The following is a 25,359-nucleotide window of genomic DNA, read 5'->3' on the forward strand; positions in this document are numbered from 1 at the left end:
TTCTTCTAGTAAAATGCCATGTCGGCTTTCGTCAATGTCTGCTGGTAAATAATTCACCGCCAAAGGCTCCTCTAGGTTTGTTATCTCAGATATAGCCTGACAACAGTGACCTAAATAGCTTCTCAGAGATTCGCTAGGCCTTTGACGCATCGTAATCAAAGATGCCGTGATTTTGCCCCCTTATAGTTGCTTGAAAACCTTGTCTGAAATTTAGTCTTCAATGTAGTCCAGGAGTCGATCGACCTAGATGGAAGATTGTTATACCAACGTAGGGTTGTGCCCTGTAAGAATGTAGAGAAGAATTGGCAACGGGCGACTTCTGAGTGTCCATAAAATGCCATTTGACCGTCAAAGGTGTTAAGCAATCCCGATGGGTCGGTTGATCCATCAAATTGGTCGAGTGTCGGGGTTTTCAAAGTCATGTATATCTTAGCTTTTTTTATGCTTCGAGAGAGAGGACTTTCCACCGGTGCCTCGAATCTTGATTGAGTTTTAACTAGATCACGCAACTGAGCCATATCTTCCTGTATTTTCAGGAACTCCTCTTGTGATATCGACTCTGTTGACATCGAACCTTGCGGGGTTCCCCCTGAGGAGACTGTCTTGGGGCGTCGGGGTCTTGAATACTCAGTAAAAACTTCCTCTTCGTCATAATAGTAATCCTCATCATCCTCCGACAGCTCCACATAACCGAGTTCCTCATCACCACCTTCCTTAATCGATGCTTATTTTAACTCATGCTGCAAACGTTGAATTTCTCTTATTTTCTCCAGCTTCGCCTCTAGTCTTTTGGTTTCAGCCTCTAACATCTTGAACTCATCATCCGAACCTTCCATACCTTCTATCTCTTGCTCTCGTAAAAGCTTCTTCTGCTTCAACTTTTTTAAATACAATCTAGCATCACCGGAGAGCACCTGCTTTCCCTTTTCTGTTAAAACACGAGAACGAGTATTCTTAACGATTCTCCTCTTACGTTTGACTGGCGGTCTCTGCGCCTGAGAGCCCTCAGGTGGAGGGTTTTCCTCCACCGGAAACAACCGTCTTGGCTTGAGGGTCGATGGTGCTTTATCTTTTTCTGCTGGAGCAACATGTTCTGGTTTTTGAACAATTTGAATCTCCGCAGTATTTTCACATTTCTCTGGATCTGCTTCTTCAATAATCATGTTGGAGTATCAAATTTAAGAGCTCCTTCTAGCGCCAAATGATTACCCTAAATACGAGTCATGTTTATGTGAGGAACAATACTCTTTATTGATACTTATTTTCCAACCTCCTCTAAGTGGGGAAATTAGTCTCTATTTATAGGGAGCCTTTAATGGGCTTTTCCCTTTACAATTGGGCTTCTATTGGGCTTTTTATTACAAACTTATATACAGTAGAAACTCTTTAAATTAATACTCGTTAAATTAATAAACTCTCTAAAATAATAAATTTGTCTGGCCTTGACTTGGGCCAATATAAAAAATTAAAAAACTCGATAAAATAATAAAATAATAATTTTTCGGGAAATCCCTTTATAGCTTTCGGTCCCAAAAAAAATCATAAATTAATAATTCATAGGAACTGAAAAAATATATTACACCTTATTGAAATATGATTCAATAGTTGTTTGTTTTATTTTAAAGTTCAAGTCTATTTGGAGCTCATCTCTAACTTTTCTTATTGCATCCAATAACTCAGGTGTTGTATTTTTGTATTGTATCATAAAGTTGTGAAGAGTATTCGACGCCATAAGAGCTTTCTTTCTCGTAACAGGCTCCAAAGACACTGTATCATCTTCGTCATCATCATTTGTATTGTCCTCAATAATAGTACCCACAATATCTTCTAAACTCTGAACCTCGGAACATGCTTCATTTTCACCTGGGTAGTTCATTAGATTGTTGATATCCATCTTATTACGATAGCCACATTGATTAATCATAGTCTCGAGGTCTTGAGTTTCTTCATCAAAATGGGTTCATCCAAATTTCTTGCAACGTCACTAGCTGAACGAATTTTACAGTGTCGGAAATAATTCACTATTGTTTCTTTTCGAACATCTATCGTCCAAGCTGGGATTGCCAAATTGATAGCATCAAGGACATTTATCTTCCCTGGATCAGATTGTCCTACCTCATAACCTTCCAATATTTTACGATAAAACCTTCTACAATAATGCATCTTGAAAGCCCTTATTATCCCAACATCGCAAGGTTGAATCTTTGATGTTATGTTGGGTGGCAAGAAGAACAATTCAACATTTCTTAGCCCTTCAATATTTTTTGGATGTGATAAACAATTATCCATCATAAGCAGAACTCTTCTACCATGCATCATTTGGTCAAATGAACGAACATATTCATCAAAAAGCACACTAGTCATCCATGGTCTTTTGTTAGCTCGATACTGACAATCCAAGCTATTCATGTTGACATTCTTGAAGCAACGAGGCTTTGCATATTTCCCAATAATCCATAGAGGGATTTTTTCAGAGTCATCTTCATTGCAACAAATAACTATCGTAAGCCTTTCTTTATCTTGTTTTCTTCCTTCAAGTTGTTTTGTTGCCAGTGAATGATCAACTTGTAGCCTACAAAACAACCCAGTTTCATCCATATTGAAAACATCTTTTACAGGGAATTGATCAATTTTCTCCCGAATCGATACCAATTTCTGCTCCATGTCTTGTACATCAACAGACCCGCTCTCGCCAAAATGACGAAATGACTTTATGCCATGCCGCTGCTTGAATTTCCCAAGTCATCCTATAGAGAAGTTAAAATCTGAATTATCGTGAGGGTACAAGAGTTTCATTGTTTCTCTTTCCTTCTGCAAAATTAATTCTCCTGTGATATTCACACGTTCTTGATGCTGGAGAAACCACTCATAAACAACCTTCTCCATGTCAGGATATTTTGCTGATTTGTGTCTTTTGATCTTTGCGCTTCCCTCTATTTCAGCAGAGAGATACTCATCTGATCGCTTAAGTGTGTTTGATATTGTTCCTTGACTAACTTTTAACTGAAACTTTCCCTCAAACCATCTCTGCAAGTCTTTTTGTGTGCTTGCAGGATTATCTCTCTTATACTCACACAACTCCTTACGTATTTGATCTGACATAGTTGATTTTACAACACCTTTTAGATGAGAAGCCATCTTGTGAGATATGTTTTGAATACTCTAACACGTTCATGTAATTTATATATGCCAAACTTGTTTGAGAATACATTGAACACATTCATTAATCTTGTTTACATTAATTTTACAGTACAACTTTAAAAGTACAACTTTAAAAGTCATTGTTAATTTCCCAAGATTACTAATTACGGGTCGTTGATTCTAAGAGGTATGTACATTATAATAGGTTTAAAACTCTTTAAATTAATAATTATTAGTTTATCGATAAATTAATAACTCTCTAAATTAATAAATTTCTCCGGTCCCGACATTATTAATTTATAGAGTATTTATAGAGTTTTTACTGTACTAAACACCTATCTATAGTCCTTCCTCTTTTTTCTTTATTCTCGGGCCCAACAAGGACCATGTTGCAATTCTGATATATATAATCCAAATACCAAGTCTTCCATGGTGGAATTCTGAATATGCATCCACATTTTCACTTTGTTACTCTGGTGCAGATTTTGTGGGAGGCAGCAGTACTAACTGAAACAGTATTTGATTTATTTGAGGATGATTACAAAGGAGTTGCAAAACTACGGCTCTTGCATATTTGTTTTGTGCTTTAAAGTTTCTGATAAACTTTGTAGATCACAGGGTACATTAATTTATGCCTGAACAGATTATTTTAGAGAGTCTAATTATTCTATAACTTTGAATATTTTCGGAACTCTTATAATTCTAAAAACTCAAAGAACATATATAATCATAAATGCTAATCTGATTAGTTTCCGAGGACCCGCTACCAAAGACACTGAATGTTTAAAAATTTTAAATTATTAACTTCTCTACAACATGAACTCCCGCCCTCGTTTCTGAAAATTCATACTCGCATGAGTCTTGAAACTTCAACTCTTATAATTTTTAGAGAGGAGAATACTGGATCAGATGGCAATTTGAGACTGTCTCTATCCTTTGATCTCTTCCGAGATGAACTTCGCGGTCCAATATCTCATAGCTTGTCTAACTTGTCATTTCTGGACAACTTGAAGTTGTCGCCTAACGATTGATATGGGAGGCTTCCTCTGGGATTCTCCTTTTCTAGCCAACAGCTTTAACTGTCTCATTTATATTGATATGATCCGATCATCGTCTTGAAACCAGATATGATGAGGACGACTATGATGAGTTTTGGTCTCAGAGTGGGAATGCGGGATGGAATCTGTTTTTGAGGTTCTACAGTACATTGCATTTCCACCAGATACGGATTATGCTTACTTGGGCTTCATTGAGAAAGTCTACTGCAAGCTATTAGCAGCAGATTAGCAGTTGCAGTGATGGAAACTTGATTACGCCAGAACTTCTGAAACGCATGTCGCCAGCAGTAAATGCGTATAACACCCATCAACATCTCTCCTAATCACCAAAATTGTTATTTAACATCGAACTGACATTAATATTATTATTAGATGTGGTTTTTGAAGACGAGATTCTGTTGGATACACATGAAGAAGATGAAGATCTGTTAGATCTTTTCTGAATGAAACAACTATTGTATTAGGAGTAGGTTTATGTGATGTTTAAGCTGGTCTTGATTCATTTATCTCATATGTATTAGGTGCTGTTGTTTTACAGTGTTCTAGTTAAGTTAGTTGGTTTGGTTTATGCTCCTAAGTAGTTTTGCTGCAGTTAGGGTTCTGAGTCCCTGGGTTTCTTATCCATTGTAATGGTTGAACTCCTACTATAAGTGGAGGTACTTCTAATGAATTTGGCTTTTCAAAAAAAAAAATGATTAGAGACTTACAAAATTAAGAGTCCTAACATGTTAGCTGAACTTAGAGCTTAACACTAATGTACTCACGGAGAAGTTGCTTTCATCGAATAGGTATCTATGTTAGAATACTAACATAAGATCGTGGAAAGGGTCTTCCTCTATTAGGTTTTAGAGTGACTTGTTCCTTAATATGGTATCAGAACTCAGGCTAGCGGGAGTACTCAGGTTCGACTTCATGCTACCCCCTATATTCTCACAAATTCATCGTGGCATGAAAGTCAAATTAGTGCCCCAAAAATGAGTGTCCGTGATCTACCTCACCTTGAGGCGACTGGTTCCTTGACAATCGGGAAGAGTGACCGGTTCCTCTATGATTGAGTTACGAAAACTTCTGGATAGGTATCCTACATCTTAACCGAATTCTTTCTGGTTACAGAATATTTTTCTACTTGCTCCGGAACAATTAGGAGATTCTCTATAAGAAATACGGGGTTCTCCGGAACTTCTCGAACAATTAGGAAACATCAAATTAATGAATGCTTTTCTATCCTGTATGCAATTCCTTTTATCTCTTATACTTTTAAAATTAACTTTACTTGTTTAATCTTTTTTTTTCTGAAGGTTATGTTTGACGCGATAATCAAATGTATATCTTAAAAAACAACGTAATTTTTAATACTACAGTTGAAAATGCATTACTAGGACCTTACCTTGGTACTGACAGGGGATCCTTGTGAGTAGGGCCTTTTATAATGTTATTCACATTTCATTTTCATTCAAACAAACCAAACACAAAGAAACAGAAAAGTTTAGTCCACATGTAGAAGAATAAAATTATGGGTATTGTAACAAAGTATTATTATTGGGGGCTACCAAATAGCTGTCCTTCTCTTCTAAAATCCAAGTTTGGTCCTGTTTTTTTCTGACATTCTCTATTCCGTTGCACAATAGGGGTTAGCCCACTTTTCTCAATAATGCATTCTTCCTCTCTGTCCTGCTACTTTAACCCTCAAGGATCAGGAAGAAGAAAATTCAAGCACTGCATTACATTGACGGTAGGGTATGGGAGTGTTAAGTGAATACCTTTTCTAAACTACTTTCTCATCTCTTGAATAAACGCATTCAAACACATAAAAGTTAACGATTTCCGGAGCAGATTTTCCAAATATGTCGAAATGTAGTCCTGAACCACTTTTAGAAAAACAAGGGAAACATAGATTTACTCTAGCTTAGTCAGGCGACGAGATAAAATGCAGATGAATAAGTTCGGACTTGTACTCGAATGACTCACCCCCTCTGATAATAGATGTTCAAAGATACATGCTAGAGTATAACAGCAATAAACAGGAGGTTTTAACATATTGGCTGGTCAGATATTTACTCAGTCTGTTGGCTTACATCTAATTAGACTGTACTAAAACTATTGAGAATCTTAACTCATATATATCATTCAAAAATTCGACATTACTTCAATATATTCGATTTTGGAGTTCATTGTTAGGGGGAGGGGAACTGAGCATCAAATTCCACACCTCTTCACCAAGAGCATCTTAGCCACTGTTAGTCATTCCTGATTCTAATTGATAACATCTAACCTTAAAGGAGAGTACACTCTGCCACTCCTTTGTCAGTTGTACTTCATACAGCATTTTATTGTCTTCCATTATGTAGTTGATAAATTTTATAAAATTCAAAGGAACCCCTTGAATTTATAGTACTGGATATTCGTCCTCTCGGTAATAAGGGGTCAAGTGTTCAAGCCCAGTGAAACTAGTAGTTCACTCTGAGTACTTAGTTTACTGCATTGCCTACTTCCAAAGTTTCAAGAAACAAATGTGAAAGTACCCCTCTGGAGAAGATCTAACCTACTAGAATAAGAATCCAAACATGTGTATTAGGGCATGTGATCTCTGGTTTATCCTATTAAAAACTAAAACATACTTAAATACTGTTATATAAAAGTACAGCCAGTTGGCAAAATCAAGAAGATCTACATTACATTCTACTATGCAATGCCACATGTTGTTGAAAAACATTTGAACATGTGGAGGCCCCATAGTACATAAGATTCTTACAATTGATTATCACTTTCCCTCCACAAAGAAATATAATCTACACCTTATTTTTACACAGTACTTATCTCAAGGGCCACATGGTTAACAATTGATATTCATCATGCAGAAGATGAGATAATTCAAATAATTGAACAGAACAAATAGACAATGCCAAAAAAGAAAAAAGAAAAGGAGGTGGAAGAGCACTATCTTTAAAGCTAAGCTTATATGGTTATATGGATGTTACTTGTTTCAATTCTTTGAGATTATATGCTTAGTATTAGTATTACTTTTCTTGTTGATATTCACTTGTTGTAATTTTTGGTAATATAGAATATGTTGTGTTTGTGAAATCAAGGCTTTATTGTCTGATATTCTTGAAAGTTTTTGAGCTCTAATAGGTTCTTTCCGAAAATTTACTGTGCTTTTTGTTCACAAGAATTTTACAATTTGAGAAATGTGCTCTAATAGGTTCTTGATGTGCTCTTTGTTCTGGTAATTTAATCGCGGTCACTTTCAAGTTCTTATCACTTTCATGATTTAACTTCGAAATTGTCATTAGTTTAATGCCAAGTGATGGTTCTATGGCAAAGAAGAGCTGGTTCAGCTTAGTGAAGAAGTTCTTCGTTTCAGACACTTATACGAACGTATACAAGGTATGGAATGCATATTACTAATTTCGATGGTTTACTGATGACTCACAGCTAATACATTTACATTGGCAGAAGCAAAAGAGAAGGAGGTGGTTTCTTGGGAGATTTAAGATTAAACGGTTACCTTCTATCTCAGCAGCATCTCCATCAACAGAAACAAAAGTTAGTGAAGCAGAAGTAGGGCGGAGCAAACAAGATTGTAATGTGGCCTGTTTCACAGATGCCACAGCTGATGAAATTGCTGCAGATGTTTTGGATCAGCCCTCTAGTACCCCTCAATATACCTATCACAGTGAAGACGAAGCCCGAGAATTCTCAAGTATGAATTTTCAATACATTGCTCCTCCATCAACACCTCAATGGGGAAGGGAGATTCAAGAACTTGCTGCCACCAAAATCCAAACAGCCTTTAGGGGTTGTCTTGTAAGTTTTTCTATTTTGAGAGTCTCTTTATATTAAAAGAAGTAGCGTTCATATTAAAATTTTATCAATAATGTACATAGGAATTATTAGCCTTAAATTTTTTCTGGATGATACAGGCAAGAAAAGCTTTATGGGCACTTAAGGGAATAGTTAGGCTTCAAGCTATCATTAGAGGTGTACTTGTTCGGCGCCAAGCTATCACTACTCTAAATCAATTGCAATCGGTAGTGAATATACAGTCACAGGTATGTGCAAAAAGAAGCCAAATGGCAGATAACATTTCCTATTCCCAGGGAAACAAAGAGCCGGTGGAATTCAAAGGCAAGGACATTAAGGTATATCAGTTTCTAGTAGATGGATGCTCTAGTATACGAATTTTAAATTTCACTTCGTTGGAAAAGATATATCGTTTAATGTTCTATGCTCGGTGATCCTATATAAATTAGTTTGGATGGATTTGTAGATTGATCAGAACAGTCAGAGAAGGTGGGATGATAGTCTATTAACAAAGGAAGAAGAAAATGCTCTTTGCTCAAGCAAGAGAATGGCTGCAATCAAGAGAGAAAGAATAAAAGAGTACACTTTTAGCAATAGAGTATGTTTCTGCTTCTTTTGCTCACACATTACATCTAAATATTTAGTGTTAATACAAATCATGCTTTTAAAATAAAATGTACACTTTCAGTGTTCCAAAACTAGAGGTCACTTATAGATTATAATAAGAACTTGCAGGTATTTATGTAATAACTTGATGGTTTGCAATTTACCACATTACAGATATTTTTCAACCTTTGATCAATTTCTTTACAGTAACTTTCACTCTTCTTATAATCTCATACACAAGTATAATGAACATTTCTATTAATCTATTATGGAAAAAGATTTTTTCTTTTTAAAGCTATTATTTCAGTTGTCTGATCCCAAAGGTTAAAAATATTCAGAGATCAGCAGAACTAGAACAGAACAAGATAGATGGAAGATGGAGATACTGGTTAGAACAATGGGTGGATACTAGGTTATCTAAAAGGGAGGATCTAGAAAACCTTGTATCAGTTTTCTCAATGAAGGAAAGAAATAAAGAAGATGAACCTGGCTTAAAACAAGTGAGGTCAAGAAATCCGCATAAGCAATGTCACAGAGAAGATTCCGAATTGCCAACAAGAAGATCAATACATCATCGGAAGCAACGTTCAACAGGAGATGGATTTTCTACAGGAGGAGGATCTCCTATAATTCCTACTTACATGGCTGCTACAGCATCCGCCAAGGCAAAATCTAGATCATTGAGTTCACCAAGACTAAGGCCTATGAGCTTTGATTCGAGTTCTGAAACATATTCTCCTTACAAGCACAAGTTATCACCTATATCTTCTATTAACAGTGAGCTGACTACAATAAGCATGCTCACCAATCCTACCAGTGGCTTTTCACATAGATCTCCGGGCTCTAAAGGTCCCATAAAATCCTACAAAAGCTCCAAGTATCTTACCGTTGATTGAGAATGTTTTACATTAATGTTATTTCTTTGCTGGTCCCGAATCAGAGACAATATTTTGATAATAATTAATTTTGGTGATACGAGTATTTGATTGCTTATATGTGGTTCAGTTTTTGTTTGGCTAAGTTTGAGGTTTAGTTTTCAAGTATCATACTTGCAAATAATTGATTCAAGAAAATTCAAGTTGCTAACTTGATCTGAAGGAAACTATGAAGTTTACCTTTAACTAATATATTTAAGCAATCAATCTTTCTTTCTTTTATCAAGTATTCACAGATATTGCAATGATTAAGATCTATCTACTTCCTGCTTCTTCCCTTTTTTGTTATAGAAATTTCACTCTTTTTGCAGAAAAGAGTTAAGCAACCATCTTTCTTACTTTCAAACTCCCACACTAGCTGTTCTTCCACAATTTCTCACTTCATTTTGACGACACACAAAGTCATAAGAGCATTTTAAATTCGTAAGTAGATCATTATAAGAAACTATCAAAGTACATTGCTTAATAGATAAGAATTCATACAGCTCTATTCAGTTTCTGGAAAAGCAAATGTTGCAGAAGTGATGAAATATAAAACTAAACAAAAATGAAAAGAGGGAGTGCTAGATTGAGACTTGAGCCAAATTAACTAAGAATTGTGTTGGTAAAGCCCAATGGGCCAGGACAACACAGATTGTAAACACTTTACTCTAGATTTTCAATGATTTCTTCTATAAGATATTATTATGTAATTGCCAATTGGGATTTGCTAAGCTTTGAGTATCTGACTTTAAGCCTAACCTGATTAAAGGCCCAAAAGAACATTAGTTTACTTGCACAAACATAAGATCTTCTGTTAAAGTTTAAGATATCCTTGCATGTCTTCTCTTTATCACCTAAACAAAACATATCCATTCTCAATTTCTGCTAACTTTTCATATGATATGATTCTTGATACCTTTTTTATCCATTGGAACTCATTTTACTGATAAAATCTCATGGTCAAAAGCATATTTGTGTCAACTAAATTGACACCAAGATCTATCAGATAAGATTACAAAGGGGACATGGGGTGCTCCATGAATCAACAGCATACCTACAGAAAGTGACTATACTAGTTTTTCACCCTCTGCACTAATAATGGGGTACAAAGAATATTGACTACATAGTTCTCTATAAATTCTCTAATGTTTGTTCATGCTTTAGAGGTCAAACTAACCTTAATAATTGGATCAGACAGGTCACAGATGACTGACTATATCAGTAACTGCTGATATATTATTTTCTCCATTTTTGCTGGATTTTAGGGAGATAGGGGTGACAATTTCGAATTTTGAGCATGCATGACAAGTTCTCGCTGTTAGTTTATTTGTTTCTGCTAAAAACTGAATATCTAAGATGAGAAAAATAAAAACTTTGAAAACCAGAATCATTTTGGTGATTTGACTTGTGCTCTATGCCATTTTGGATTGTCTCCTGTAAATTGTTTAGGTAAATTGATCGGATTGAAATCGTATTTCGGGACCAAGCCAAACATATTCGATGTATTCCACTCCCAATGAAAGAAATGTACAACTAGTTGCACTCTAATACAAATTTACCCACCTGTTATACAAACAGTGTTCTAGAAGAATAATTGAAAATGCACCAAAATCAGTCTTGTCTATGCAACATAGTTAACTTACCAGTACTTTCGGCGAATTGACGTCAAGTCATCACCCTCGTAGGCCATCAGACTATCCCCAGGAGGTCCCAAACGACCAATCATAGATCTTAAAACCCCCTCAAGAACCCATGTCCATGTGTGACATGGGCCATTCTGTGCCATGCCAAATGAAACGAATCAACGACCATGTCCCGGTCTCTCATCCAATCTGATTGAAGATACTCAATGTTTGCTTTATGACAACACTGCAGAATTTGAATACATTCACCAATCATGTCATGAAGCCACAACCATAGCCATACATGTCACTGGAAACAATCCGGTAGGAATCCTTAGACTTTTATGCAAATGGCATGGTAACTGAAAAAAGATAAACACGGAAAATGTGATTGAAACTGTGTGAAAAAGTGCAAAGATTTGTGAAATCTTTCTTTTAACTTTTATCTTCAACTTGGCATATATTCCTGGCTTCTGTTATCATTATCAACAGATCATAGTTAAAGCTGATATATTTATAAAAATTAAATCTTTAATATTTCTCATCCAAGTATGCAGATACTCTATATATAACCTCTTAAAACCTTCACTTCAATACTCATCTAAGCCTCAATTTTTACAGCCCACAAAAATAAATAACAAAAGCTTGCACCTTCCCATTCTATAAACTCTTAAGAAAACAATGAAATATTTATTTGTAAAAGTCTTCATGGTCTTGTTTTTAACCTCTCTAGCTATCAAGCTGAACCTTTGTTTTTCTAGTATTCCACTCTCACTCAGGACAGTTGTTCTAGATGGACACCTCAGTTTTGTAGATAATGAATTTGCAGCCAAAGACTTCGGTAATCAGTATCGTTACTCCCCACTAGCAGTCCTTCATCCAAAGTCAGTTTCTGATATATCTACAATCACAAAGCATATTTGGCAGATGGGTCCAAATTCGGAGCTCAAAATTGCAGCTAGAGGCCGTGGTCACTCACTTCACGGCCAGTCACAAGCTAACCGAGGAATTGTTATTAGTATGGAGTCACTCGGGAGACAAAAAATGCAGTTTCATATTGGAAGCACTTGTTATGTTGATGTTTCTGGTGGTGCACTGTGGATAAATATACTGCATGAAAGCTTAAAATATGGGTTAACACCAAAGTCTTGGACAGATTATCTACATCTCAGCGTTGGTGGTACTTTGTCCAATGCAGGAATCAGTGGGCAGGCTTTTCGACATGGTCCACAGATTAATAATGTACATCAGCTGGAAGTTGTTACAGGTACACAAATATGTACACTTACATATTACATGTTTATGCATATATGTGTACATATAAGTGCATGATAGCTTATGGTAATTGATTGTATTAATAGATGTCAACCTAAGCCAAGAAGTAACACATGTAAAGATGCACAATATAGATTTCCATAAAAAACTTGTGGTCTTTGCTTTAGTTTAAACTCTTGGTGTACATAATGTTTCCAGAGATATTGATGACATTAAACTTTGCTTTACTGATTTCAGGAAAAGGGGAAGTGGTAAATTGTTCAGAAAGTCAGAACACGGACCTCTTTCATGGTGTTCTCGGAGGACTTGGTCAGTTTGGTGTAATAACCCGCGCAAGAATATCACTACAACCTGCACCACATATGGTAAATATTAAACTTCGTACCTGAATAACAAATCAATTTTGGTAATATCAATCAACTCGTATATCAGTAACACAAACCTTGACAGGTAAAATGGATCAGAGTTCTGTACTCAGACTTCTCAACATTTTCCAAAGACCAAGAATATTTAATTTCTGCTGAAAAAACATTTGATTACATTGAAGGACTTATAATAAAGAACAAAGAAAATATTATGAATGATTGGAGATCAAACTTCACCCCACAAGACTCAGTTCGAGCCAGTCAATTTAGATCAGATGGTAAGCTACTATTTTGTCTGGAGTTGGCCAAAAACTTCAACACAGAGGAAAGAGATTTAACTAACAAGGTGAGGCTTGTCATATTAAATTAATTGTATAATAAAATGGGAATGGTTCTCTAACCAATATATTTTTTTGGTTGTAGGAAATCCAGAGGTTATTATCTCAACTATCTTATATATCCTTCACACTTTTTACGACAGAAGTTTCATATGTGGAATTTTTAGACAGAGTTCACACATCTGAGCTCAAACTACAATCAAAAGGCTTGTGGGAAGTTCCACACCCCTGGCTCAATCTTTTCATTCCAAAAAGCAAAATCAACAAGTTTGCTGAAGAAGCCTTTGGCAACTTGCTAAAGGATACAAATAATGGACCTATTCTTGTCTATCCAGTTAACAAATCAAAGTAATACTTGCATGAATATTTATTCGAATTTATTGTTATTGTCTCACACATAACAACATGTCAATTCTACAAGCATTTGCAATATGCAGAATTTGCATCTGCAGATAGGACCATGGTCACACCTGCGGATGCAACTTTTTGATATTGTAAATTCTACTGAGAACTGACATATCGAGACAGTTTCAGTTTCACTTTAGATGCTAGTGTTGCTAAACTTTTTAATTGATCATATATTCTTTCAGGTGGAATAACAAAACTTCTTTGGTTCTCCCAGATGAAGATCTAATCTACCTAGTGGCATTCCTTTCTCATGCAGTTCCTCTATCAAACGGATCAGATAGCTTAGATCATATATTAAAACGGAACAAACAAATTCTAGATTTTTGTGAGACTGCTCATCTTGGAGTAAAGCAGTATCTGCCACATTACAATAGGCAAGAAGATTGGATGCACCATTTTGGACCAAAATGGGAAGTCTTTGCAAAGAGAAAATCAACTTACGACCCTTTGGCACTTCTTGCTCCAGGACAAAGAATATTTCGGAACGTACTTGTAAACATGGGTCACAGTATTGAATAAGCACAGAAGATAAGCAGGAAAAAGGTGTTGATAGTGGCAAATGTAAATTAGAAATTACTGACTTGGTGCAGACAAGGGTTATGTTAACAGGAAAAACTCTCTCAGTATGAAGTATTGTAAGCACCTGCACAAGGGACTGACTGTCAATAAATAATACTGTACATAAATGCAACTTTGTAGTGTGTGTTTGTGTGTGTGAAATAGTTGAAGAAATAAGGCTGATAATAGTAAAAACGAAAGCAAACTGATTCATGACAAGTAATTGTAGACTTGACAAAGATTACCAAGTGGCAGCAAGCCACTTGACAAGTGTATGTTCACTGTTATTAAATCAAATCATCGGTGGCAGGCAAGATTTCTGTCTTGCAGATTATTATTGGTTACTACAAGATTTTCCAACATGATTTGATAATGGCATCTAAATGCTCTCCAAATTTAGATACCTAGGAAGCATCTCAATAAGACCTATCACACACATCAGTAAAGCAAGTGTTTAGCGGGCCAATGGTAAGACCCAAACAATTTACAATTAAGAAACCCAGACTTATCATTACACACAAAAATAGTCCAACAAGACCGGATAATGTGTAAGATTTCACTAAAGCATAGATAAACAAGACAAAAACAACAAAGTTATGCCAAAAAAAATAATTTGAAATGAACTGATGAAGCTCCTAATACAGTCTAGAAATAAAGTCTTTAAACACTTCAGAAATAATTATACTAATCCCAAGATATCAACCTAGAAATGAAACAATAAGTTATCAACCTAAAAATGAACCAATACAATTATACATATACTACACTTGTCCATTTCCTGGAATAAATATATACTTACTACTTACTAGAGATTGAACCATGCCCAGAGACATATTTAAAGCTCTTTTGTTTTTAAATCATATACGAAACCAAGTTTTGATTACTCTTACTTGATTACTTGATGTTTCCACAACAATTCCATTCTTCAAATGCAGAATAATCTCTTCCATCTACAAAATTTCCGAGTATATCTCAAAACTAAACTTCTTGCTCCAAGAACCTTTCCTGCTCACATCATCTGTACTCCAAAAACTAATCTCCTGATTGGATTCAATAGCATGTCCACGACCACAACTATGCATACTCAATGCAAATAAATCCATCAACTCCACAATTTTCCTCGCAGTCAGACCAGCTACCTCAGTGTTTGGAAACTCAATCTGATTATTAAACCCCTTGGTGTTTAAATCATGTGTCAATATTCTATCACATGATACCAGTACAAAATTCCAACCGGCACAAATATCACATGTATCATTGTTGACAAAGAAATTAATCTCAGCCTTATCGCTCCCCAACAGATTTTATTACCCGAATACACCTTAGCCATAACCAACTGACCTTTGGTGTACATGAGAAGCCTAGCTGCCTTATAATCATCAGCTTTTGAATCAAAACCAAATCCTACAGATACGAAGTGCCTGCTGGTGCGGCACTTAATAATGGGCATGATTACTTCCTTTGACTTGAGTGTAGCCGGATTCCATAGAAAAGTAAAACTATGACCAAGTCTCTGCACACACAATGCCATTGGCAAACCCCTAGCAAAGAGGACGAATAGTTACATGGGAGACCAAGATCTTCGTTTTAATCAGGCCCCAGTGGATAAGACGAAACCTACCCACGTGTCTCAACCCAAACTCAAGGGTGCAGACAATAGAAATTTGTATGTTGTGTTTGGTTGGGGTGGTTGGAATGGAGATTTGATGAAATTAATAAAGGATAGGGAAGATTGAATATTAGGGCTCACCTTGGCAGCTGCAATGGTAATATGCATGTGAATGAATGCTGGACTCGTAATATTGTACAACCATGCTTCACCAACCAACTTCAACTTAAATCAGACATGGAACAGGTAGTCGTACAAGTATTTCTGGTATCAGGTCTGTCTGGTATGTTTCTTCCAGGGACCGGGAGTCAGTGGCACATTGTTTATGTTTCTTAGAAAACCCTGGTGGCGCATGGCTGTATGTTAAAATCAATGATCGAGCTCCGGGATCTTGCTTTGTCAATAATTTGGTTTTTTTATAGGATTTCTGCTACAAAATAAGGGATTTATATTGGGCCTCTCAACTATTTCAGAATTAAATATTTGCTTTTTCTTCAATTTTTGAATCATCTTGATCAAATTCTTTCTTCTACTCACCTTTATCACGGACATCACCATTTCATCTTTGATGTACTTGTAGACATCATTATATTCATGGTCATCAGCATCATCTTCATCATGGATCTCAATATAAGATTTGTTTTTTATTGCCATTTCTATCTTCATCTTCAGCACTTCAAGATCAAGATTGACATTGTCATCCCTATTTCTTTAAATGAACTAAATAGAATCAGCTTCTGTTCTGGCCCTTGCATACTGCACCACTAAAAGTAAAAGGGGGGAAACCTTCAACATCAAAAATGTTACTTGGGCTAGAGGATATCAAGATTTACATATCAACAAGGGAGTGCCAGATGAAGGGAAAATTAGGCCAGCAGCTATCAAGCAATCACATGTATCGTATGCGAAAAGTAAGCTTACAAATTTTACAATCATGACATGGCATCATTTCCAAAAGAGACAGCAACTTCATCCCTGATTGATGCCAGTTTCTTTGATTGTCCATACTAAGGTGTGTAGAACTCCAGAAAAAGCAAGATTATATACGATGTATAATAAGATTTTCTTCTTATAAAACATAGAGAAACAATGAAAAAATCAATTTCAATGTACTTGACAGTTGAAACTTAACCAAGGAGTTGAACAAGCAGCCCAAATCTCAAGTGTACAGAACAAAAGGAAAAAACGGAAAGCAAACAGCAAAACAAATACATCCAGTAGTGAACTAACCAAAAGTCAATTTCAGACCATGTTTTATCCTCGCGAGATTCAGTTAGCGGCATCAAAGAATGGATGAGTTAGTATATGCCACCAAGTAAAACACAGTTTTTTCTCCAAAACGGGGAAACATAAAACTATAAATCAACTGATGTACAAGTTTGGTGACATCCCTCCCTAATGACTTGAAAAGCATCTCGGCTAGCTAGAAGATTACCTGCAAGAAAGCCTAGTCTCTTTTTTGGACACACCAGCTACTTGAATATACTTTGTGTTAAATCATCAAACTCTGGTGCTCTTTTTCCCACTGATATCACAGGAGACTCCGCTGACATACTTGTACGGTTAAATACTCAAAGTTTGTTACTCCGTAGCTTGGGGTAAGCTACGGGCTACTAAGGAGACTCTTAGCAACCTTCAAAGCTTCAACTTCGCAATTGCAGCGAGAATTGTCATCTTACAACAAACTTACCTTCAAATCTACCACCACTGTCATTTCAAAAACAATATGAAATAGCTAAAACAACTAACAAAACACACACACACTTCAAATCGAAAACATAATCAACAATAATAAACTCAATTTAATCTACACTCGATGGAAACAAAAAACAGTCAGAATAATCAGCCAATCAAAATCAATATTTCATTAACTTTTCCGCAAATATATCATTACAATAATCCAATATCCGAAAAATTCATAAACATTCAAATCAACTCTAATCACTAATCTAACACATCAAAAATCAAAATCCTCAACAAAAACAAAACATACGTATAGAATACTTAAAAAGATGGAAACTTTACGCAACCGCAAGAGGCTGCGGGGGGAGATTATTGTTGCGGTCATTATTTCCGGCGAAATCTTCCATATTATAAATGACGGTGATGAAAAGAGAGCAGCTAGGGCAGCGAGCGATCTCTTCGCCGAGTTTGAGATCTTCTTTTGTGATTTGAAACAAGTCGCCGCAGGGACAGGGATATGTGTATGCTTCCAGCTCTGCGTTCCACTCCATGTCTTCGATCTCCACGTCGTCGTACGACATCGTTTTGATGGATTAGGGTTTGGAATGGATGATTTATTTGGGGAAGCCCTGCTGTTGTTTGGGTGGTTTTGTTATTTGCGCGAGTTGAAATTAAATTGAAAATATCAAATAAAGTATTTAAAGCTCTTCAAAATAATATTTTTGAGATCTCATAAAAATCATCATAAAAAACTATCACATTAACGCGGGTTATATATAAACTAGATTAGTCCCAGGCGTGCGCAGGTTAATATTTAGTTTATTTGAGATCAATGTGTTAGTTTAGTTAAAAATTATTTTAAGTATATATTAAAGAAAAAGTTATTTATTATTCCCTCCTCCGTCTCACCACGTTCTTTATATACTTTTTCCTCATATTTGACATGCATTTTAAGTTTATTATAAAATATAATTTCATAATTTATTTTTAGAATTTTCTTTTTCTGTATAAATATTTAAACATTATATTTTTATTTAAAGAAAACAAATATTTAAAATTATTTAGGAAATCATATTTTACGGGAGTCTTAAAAGGCGTACCGATTTCTCTTTCCCCAATGTAAACATCCCGGTGGGACTGAGGGGGTAACATTTTTATAATATTGTAAAAATAAATTCTTGTGTATGTTATATAAAGGTCATTGAAAATTTTTATTATACAAATTCTACTTAAAATTTTATAATATTGTAAATCTATCAAAATAAAATAAAAATTAAGTGAGTAATTAGAATGAGAGAGGATGAAATATGGGAGGAGAGAGGGTTAGTGGAGATTAATAAGTGAGAAATGGAGGATGAGAATTAACGAAAAAAGAAAAAAGAGAAGTAAAGAATGTGAAAGAGAAGATTTTAAAACAATAAAAAAAATGAGATTAAATAAGAAACTGACACATAAGCAACATGACATCATCGTATAATAATGTGACACATTAGCTAGGGTGACGTTAATTGTACTCTGTTTTATTATATTGTAGATATTGCAACATAGATTTTTTTAATCGTTATACATAAATTATTAATTTAAATAGTAATAATATAAGGGATTCTGCTATTTTAAATTTGTTAAATGTTATAAAGAGTGAACAATAATAAATATTATTTAATTATACGTAGTCATAATAATTAAATCCAAGTGAAATCAAAGAATATACATCTATATTATATACTAATAATACTATACTATACTCCCTCCATCCCTAAAAATATTTCCTATTTGTGTTGAACACGTTTGTCAATGCACACTTTTGATTGTTAATATTTTTAATTTCGTAATAGTGTTAAATATAAAAATTTCATTATATTAAAATACTCATAAATAAGAATCCAACGAGATCACTCATGACTATATTTGATCTTATAAATTAGACGTAAATTAATAGTCAATCGGTTAGCATTAATAGTGTCCGAAGTCAATATAGGAAATGTATAAATGGACGGAAGGAGTACTATATTTTAATAACCGGAATGAAGTATAATTTGTAGTTTGGTTAACCCTCATTTTGGTTATCTTTTTTCATCACGATCGTCAGATAAATAATCAAATAATCGGAGTCATTAGATTCAAATTCTGAATCGAATCTCATCAACAACAAACATTTATATTATTATTATAAAGATACATTTAGTTATCATTCGAATCTTACAAACAACAAACATTTATATTATTTATGAATAAGAATTCATCAATCATATACTATTTATATATTTGAACTTAAATTGAAATTATATATAATGAAATTATAATTATATAATCAGTATTTAATATTTAATTATTTACATATAATTTTAATAAAATTATATAAAATAGAAATAAAAATAGATAAACATTAATCAAAACCCGTGCATCGCACGGGTCGTAACCTAGTTACAAATAAATATAGTATAATTACATAATTGCAGGGAATCAAACCATAATAAATCATTAAAAAAAATACTAATAAGAGTGTATAATATTTATATATTATTTAATTATATATAGTCATACCAAATTGAAATCAAGTAAAATCATCGAAGTTAAATTATAGATAAATTTTATGTAATTGTGGGATACGGAACCATGGTGAAGTTTAAATAATATAAATTATATGATTAAATTTTGATAAATACGTACTTATGGGGAATCAAATTCGAGATCACAGTGATGTTAATTAATGTAAGGACTAAAATTTGGTAGATCGAGTACTTTGGATATTTTGGTATTATTAGCTTTAATGCAAAAGATGTTTTTCTTATTATAAATAGTATATAAAATAAAGTGTAAATGAATAGAAGTCCATATGTGTTACTATTTGGATGAACACAAATTATTAGAACACAAAGTCAACTCAGAATATAAGTTAACTAATGTTGATAGATATGATTTAATAATATAATATTTAAAAAATAATAAAAAAGTTATTTATTAAATACCAAAATTTGGTAATTTAATATTTTTGATACTTACGTGTTTCAATAAATATGGTTTATTTGTTAATAAAAAATATAGATAAAAATAAAGTATACAATTCGTGTTAGTACTTGGATAAAGACAGAGAATAAAAGTTAAATCGTATTAGTATTTGACTGAACCCTGGCTATTAGAAAATAATGTCTATACAGTATGTATAGAAGTCAATTCGTATGAGTAGTTATGTTTTGATAATATAATTTTTTTATAAAATAGTTATATAAATATGTGTTGTGTACTAAAATTTGGTAATTTGACATTTTTTGCTCTAATAAAAAGGAGTATGGATGTAATATTATTTAATATTTAAAATTATCCTTTTTCAATACAATTTATTTATATTACTTAATTATTTATAAGAAGTTATTTTTGAAATTAAAATAATTATGTAGAAAGAATAAAAGTAAGAGCAAAGTGGGAGAATGATGAGACAAATGGGGAGAATGACGAGACAAACGACTCTGAACACTAAAACAATAACTCGTTGTATATTTCAATATAGTCGAGATTGTTAGTTTAACTGGTTATAAGAAAAACATTTAATATAGTCAATGACTCGTCGTATATTTCACTTGTTTAATAATGCAAAAGAATGTTAATTATGATAAAAAGTTATGTTTAAAATTAAAATAATTATCTTTTCTAATATAATTTATTTATCTTTTTTAATATAATTTATTTAATATTTCTTAATTATTGATAAGAAATTATATTTGATACCAAAATAGTAATATTTTTAATATAATTTGTTTAATATCACTTCTTAAAAGATGTTTCTCTATTTAATAAAAGTAAATATATACTTGGAGGACAATAACTAATAAAAGTAAAGTCTGCGAAGAATATAAGTCAATTTGTGTTTATAATTGAGATTTAATAATATAATAAAATTCAAAAAATAATGGTGTGCCAGACATACCTTTACATAACAAGATTAAGTCACTTTTTACCATCCCAAGATTTAGTTGACTTGTAATTTTATATATTTTGTAACGAAGTTCTTAATTCTGTAAAATTGATAAGTAGACTAGACTGGACTATTTTTCAGTAAACAGCCAACAAGTTAAGAATAAATTTATGGAAGAAGATCAAGTTTGATCATGCCTTAGAATGATGATATACTACTTGGTGAAGAATAATTTCGTGGATTGAAAAATGTTTTAAGTCAAGTGTCAAGAAGTCACTAATCAAGCTATGTCGAGATATCTATCGAGAAGTCAGAATAACTTGTCGAGAAGTCACTTTACTTGTAGGGATGTCATTATACTTGTAGAGATATCATTCCACTTGTAGAGAAATCATTCTAGTTGTAGAGATGTCATTTCACTTGTAAAGAAGTCCAAGGCATGTAGAGATGTAGAGATATCGACAAGTCAAAACTGCATGTAGAGAAGTGGAGATGTCGACAAGTCAAAACTGTGTATAGAGTAGTGGAGATGTCGACAAACTGCATGTAGAGAAGTGGAGATGTCGACAAGGCAAACCGCATATAGAGAACTGAAGATATCGATAAGTCATTCTACAAATCGACATGAGACATTTCTATACAGTAATGTAGATCTCGATAACAGCTCAATTTACAGAATACAACCAACTTGAAGTTTCAATATTATCAGTCAACAAACCGTTTTATCACTGAAATGAAAAGTCTACAAATACAGTTTGAAGAGTGCAAGATCAAGGGTTAAGATGAACTGGATAAAGGAAGGTCACATGCCTAGAAGATTATAAGCAAATCTATTGCATTTAAAATAGAAATGGACAAATTAGCTTTAGAAAGTGTGTTAGTCTATTTTAGTGCAATTTCTATAAACTTTGCATGTTGATCTATGAAATATGTCACGGGACCTTTGTTTAGAAGTAACAAAACAGATCTAGAAATCTTGTATTCTCTCAAGAGAAGTAGATGAGTTCTTATTATTCAAGAACACATATTTGTAGTCTAACTAATTTGATTTTAATATAAATTAAGTGAGTTTTGATAATTGTGTTCCTGTCTTTACATTTATTTTATTATCACTATATTTACTTTGTCTATTAAGTTCAAGTAGCTAAACACTCTTATCTCGATCATCTTGAAAACACTTAACATAGTTTTTAAGTAAGAAAAATCAAGAAAACACATTCACCCCCCCCATCTGTGTGCACTTCATACCTAAAAGTTGTATCAGAGCAAAATCTGAAAGCAAACAAATTAGATCTTGGAAGTATGAATGCAAAAAAACTTAGTAGTATCAAGTTTCATATCTTTGACAAAGTGAACTACACTCTATGGAAGAAGAAAATGACGTTGTTGATCAGGATGGCTCATCCATCATTGTTAGGATGAAAATACGTGCTAATATTCACGCAAGTATACGCGTTCGCAAGTAATATAGATTTTTTTTCTAGTTCGTTCCCACAGAGACTGGTTTCGGTAAATTTCAATTTATGCACTTATGCAACGATGGTATGGTTATTATTCAATGCTAAGACGATATTAAGTTGAGATTGTTTATAACTACGATTAACTAAGAGATTATACTAAATAATATTAACTGAGAGAATTGAGGTTGTATCACTTACATGAGACAAATATGGGAATATAACTTCATTACTACTTCATTCAAAGTCATTGTTCTTAACCTTAGCAGACAATGGTGAAGGCAACTAGTCATATAACACGAAACTAGTAAATGCCAACTTTCGTTGTACGGATACCCTACTACCAGACATCCACAAAAAAAGATAGAAGCTTGATAGACACCAATTATGTTGAGACCCTATATGTCTATAAAATTTGATAACATAAATGTTTAAAGCTCATGTTATCTATCGTGATTACATAGGGCAAGTAAGATGGTTAAAATTACCTACGAATCATGCATATCAAATACATGAACCTATGCTAGTATGGCAAGTTCTAAACCCCTATATTCACTTTCGCTTTAATAAAGATTAACAAGCAATCTTATAAGTTCGCGACGCTCATAAGACGATTAAGCACAACTGATACTAGGATATCATACAATCACCACACACTAAGATATTGAAATAAATTAACTATAGAAATACATAAGTAAATCCGTTAGAACCCCACGATAATGATTAGTTCATAACCGAACTCATCATCACCGTAAGTTCCGATGAAAGCATGGTATAATAAACTAAGGCTTTATAAACTGAATAAAATCACAAGTACATAATCAAGAGTAATAGTGTAATATCCCATATTTTCAAATATTATTATTATTATTATTTGGAATTATTTATGTGATTTTATGTTAATTTTAGTGAATTATCTGATAATTGGAATTGATGTTTGGGTGTTTATATGTGATATTATGTGAGTATTTCAATTTTTATATGTGCAGAATAAAATTTAGATCATTGTGATATTTTCCTGGTAATTTTTGGACCGTTATATGATTTTACAGTGATTTATGGATTTATAAATTATTTTCTCAGTAATTATAAAATTATTTTATAAAGCCGGGAATTGTCCAATCTCAACCGTTTTTACGTTTTTACAACCCTAAACTCTTCCGAAAACTCCTTCCCAACCTAATCTGGTAATTCCAGACGTTTTCCGTGTTTTGACTTTTTCGATCCGGATTACGGTTTGACCCGTGCGCGTCCCGGCGCAATATTTTCGATACGATAGTTATTTCGATAAATCAACAAAACCCGTATTCTCGAGAGACGGGATATTTTTACATTATTTTCGTATATGGTATTTTATGAAAAACTCGGTTTTGATAATTATCCAATTCTGGTATTTAATTGTATCGTTTTTATAGTTACTTAGCGGCTAAGTAATTTATTTTTGGATCGTTTTGCAGTTACTTAGCGGCTAAGAAACTAATTTATCGATCCAAAACGATCCAGAACGAACCAATATTCCGTAAATATAAATAGCCTATTTCTTATTTCATTTATTTCGTTTATTCATTTGCAACCAGTTAAAATACCGTAAATACAGAGAAAACCCTAGAAAACCGATACGTTCCTGAGAATCAATCGTATAAATGAAGGCGTTATCGAACTCCGATTCGGGCGTGCAGCATATCAAAACGAAGCTTTCGAAATATTCTTTCTGAATCAATCATCAGTTTTTGCCCAGAAATTATGGTAATTTTCTTATTTATTTATTTATTTATATTTGAATTATTTGATAATTAAATTATGAAAATTTGTTCTTGATGTTATTGATATGATTTGATGATTCCATGTTGTAGAGCATGTTTTTCTGGTCAATTTGGTATATTATACTTCAAAAATAGAGTTCAATATCATGTAGTAATTGAAGTTTGATTTTCTGAAAATGATTTAAAAATGTGTTTTTGGTGTTCTTAAAAAGTTCTGAGAATCAAACCCAAATTTGAAGGTGATTCTGTTATCCGTTTTTGATGCTCGAATAACCAATCTGAAGCTGTCATCAAGCTCTTTATTTTGATATCAACATCACAATCTAAGGTTAAGTTTTATGCAATTTCGGTTTATGGAATTAAGAACTCGATTTGGGTTTTTTGGTTTGATTGATTGTTGAATGATTCTGGGCTTACAGATAGTTTTAGAATGTTTATTGGAAACGATTTATGTGTTTACTTCAGTCATTTGATTCCCAGAATGTTATAGACGAATTCTTAGTTTAACCGTTTTTGTTTTCGGTTTTATGAATTTACTGGTGATACGCTGAATGATTTTGAATATATAGATTGATTCTATGCATCCAGGGCTTCATTTTCCGATGGTATCGCCGGAAAAGTATTCGATTTTGATCGGATCTTTTGAAGCTACGATTGTATGACGATTATGTTTGTGTTTTTGATTTGCTGGAAGGTTTTGGGACTGATTATGACCGAAAACCTCTTTGTACCGAGTCATTTTCGGACTCAGCGGAGTTTCACCGGAAAATAAAAATTCCGGGCCGGAATCTGGGGACAACGGCGGTGTTCTTCGAACATCCGTCCGTGTTCTTCACTCCTCC

General features: G+C 33.7%; 3 protein-coding genes, 1 long non-coding RNA gene and 1 pseudogene across 6 annotated transcripts; 2 read left to right on the forward strand and 3 right to left on the reverse strand.

Moving 5' to 3' along the window:
* Positions 1–1,576: 1,576 nt before the first annotated feature.
* Positions 1,577–3,138, reverse strand: LOC141675002 (CENP-B homolog protein 2-like; annotated as a pseudogene).
* Positions 3,139–7,007: 3,869 nt separating this feature from the next.
* Positions 7,008–9,604, forward strand: LOC141675003 (protein IQ-DOMAIN 11-like). Of its 3 annotated transcripts, XM_074481709.1 has the most exons (6): positions 7,008–7,125; positions 7,493–7,586; positions 7,656–8,006; positions 8,123–8,341; positions 8,470–8,601; positions 8,948–9,604. In XM_074481709.1, exons 2-6 carry the CDS (start codon positions 7,497–7,499, stop codon positions 9,503–9,505), a joined length of 1,350 nt encoding a protein of 449 aa, XP_074337810.1. In that variant the 5' UTR covers positions 7,008–7,125; positions 7,493–7,496; the 3' UTR covers positions 9,506–9,604. The 3 variants fall into 3 exon arrangements, with proteins under 3 accessions (XP_074337810.1, XP_074337811.1, XP_074337809.1); XM_074481710.1 differs by having other exon boundaries at positions 7,009–7,586; positions 8,917–9,053; XM_074481708.1 differs by having other exon boundaries at positions 7,016–7,586.
* A 1,256-nt stretch (positions 9,605–10,860) lies between these two features.
* Positions 10,861–14,239, reverse strand: LOC141675005 (uncharacterized). The gene is made up of 4 exons (XR_012555850.1): positions 14,116–14,239; positions 12,866–12,940; positions 12,705–12,774; positions 10,861–11,510 (listed from the first exon to the last, which is right to left on the reverse strand). It is a non-coding gene; the product is annotated as an uncharacterized LOC141675005 (long non-coding RNA).
* On the forward strand, positions 11,585–14,456 carry LOC141675001 (cytokinin dehydrogenase 6-like). The gene is made up of 5 exons (XM_074481707.1): positions 11,585–12,415; positions 12,661–12,788; positions 12,874–13,134; positions 13,212–13,474; positions 13,717–14,456. Exons 1-5 carry the CDS (start codon positions 11,830–11,832, stop codon positions 14,051–14,053), a joined length of 1,575 nt encoding a protein of 524 aa, XP_074337808.1. The 5' UTR covers positions 11,585–11,829; the 3' UTR covers positions 14,054–14,456.
* Positions 14,457–17,540: 3,084 nt separating this feature from the next.
* LOC141675004 (diphthamide biosynthesis protein 3-like) lies at positions 17,541–18,094 on the reverse strand. Its single transcript, XM_074481711.1, has one exon. The coding sequence runs from the start codon at positions 17,963–17,965 to the stop codon at positions 17,723–17,725; it is 243 nt and encodes an 80-aa protein (XP_074337812.1). The 5' UTR covers positions 17,966–18,094; the 3' UTR covers positions 17,541–17,722.
* Between the last annotated feature and the right edge of the window lie 7,265 nt (positions 18,095–25,359).

The sequence above is a fragment of the Apium graveolens genome, chromosome 7, assembly GCF_009905375.1.
Source record: "Apium graveolens cultivar Ventura chromosome 7, ASM990537v1, whole genome shotgun sequence".
NCBI lineage: Eukaryota > Viridiplantae > Streptophyta > Magnoliopsida > Apiales > Apiaceae > Apium > Apium graveolens.

What these genes read in the sequence shown, in the direction of transcription:
- LOC141675003 (XM_074481709.1), top strand. Translation starts at nt 7,497, where the DNA reads ATGCCAAGTGATGGTTCTATGGCAAAGAAGAGCTGGTTCAGCTTAGTG. An exon ending in TCAAAGGCAAGGACATTAAG is followed by an intron (nt 8,342 to 8,469) that starts GTATATCAGTTT and finishes ATGGATTTGTAG; the next exon opens with ATTGATCAGAACAGTCAGAG. An exon ending in AGTACACTTTTAGCAATAGA is followed by an intron (nt 8,602 to 8,947) that starts GTATGTTTCTGC and finishes AAAAATATTCAG; the next exon opens with AGATCAGCAGAACTAGAACA.
- LOC141675001 (XM_074481707.1), top strand. Translation starts at nt 11,830, where the DNA reads ATGAAATATTTATTTGTAAAAGTCTTCATGGTCTTGTTTTTAACCTCT. An exon ending in TCAGCTGGAAGTTGTTACAG is followed by an intron (nt 12,416 to 12,660) that starts GTACACAAATAT and finishes TACTGATTTCAG; the next exon opens with GAAAAGGGGAAGTGGTAAAT. An exon ending in AAAGAGATTTAACTAACAAG is followed by an intron (nt 13,135 to 13,211) that starts GTGAGGCTTGTC and finishes TTTTGGTTGTAG; the next exon opens with GAAATCCAGAGGTTATTATC.
- LOC141675004 (XM_074481711.1), bottom strand. Translation starts at nt 17,965, where the DNA reads ATGTCGTACGACGACGTGGAGATCGAAGACATGGAGTGGAACGCAGAG.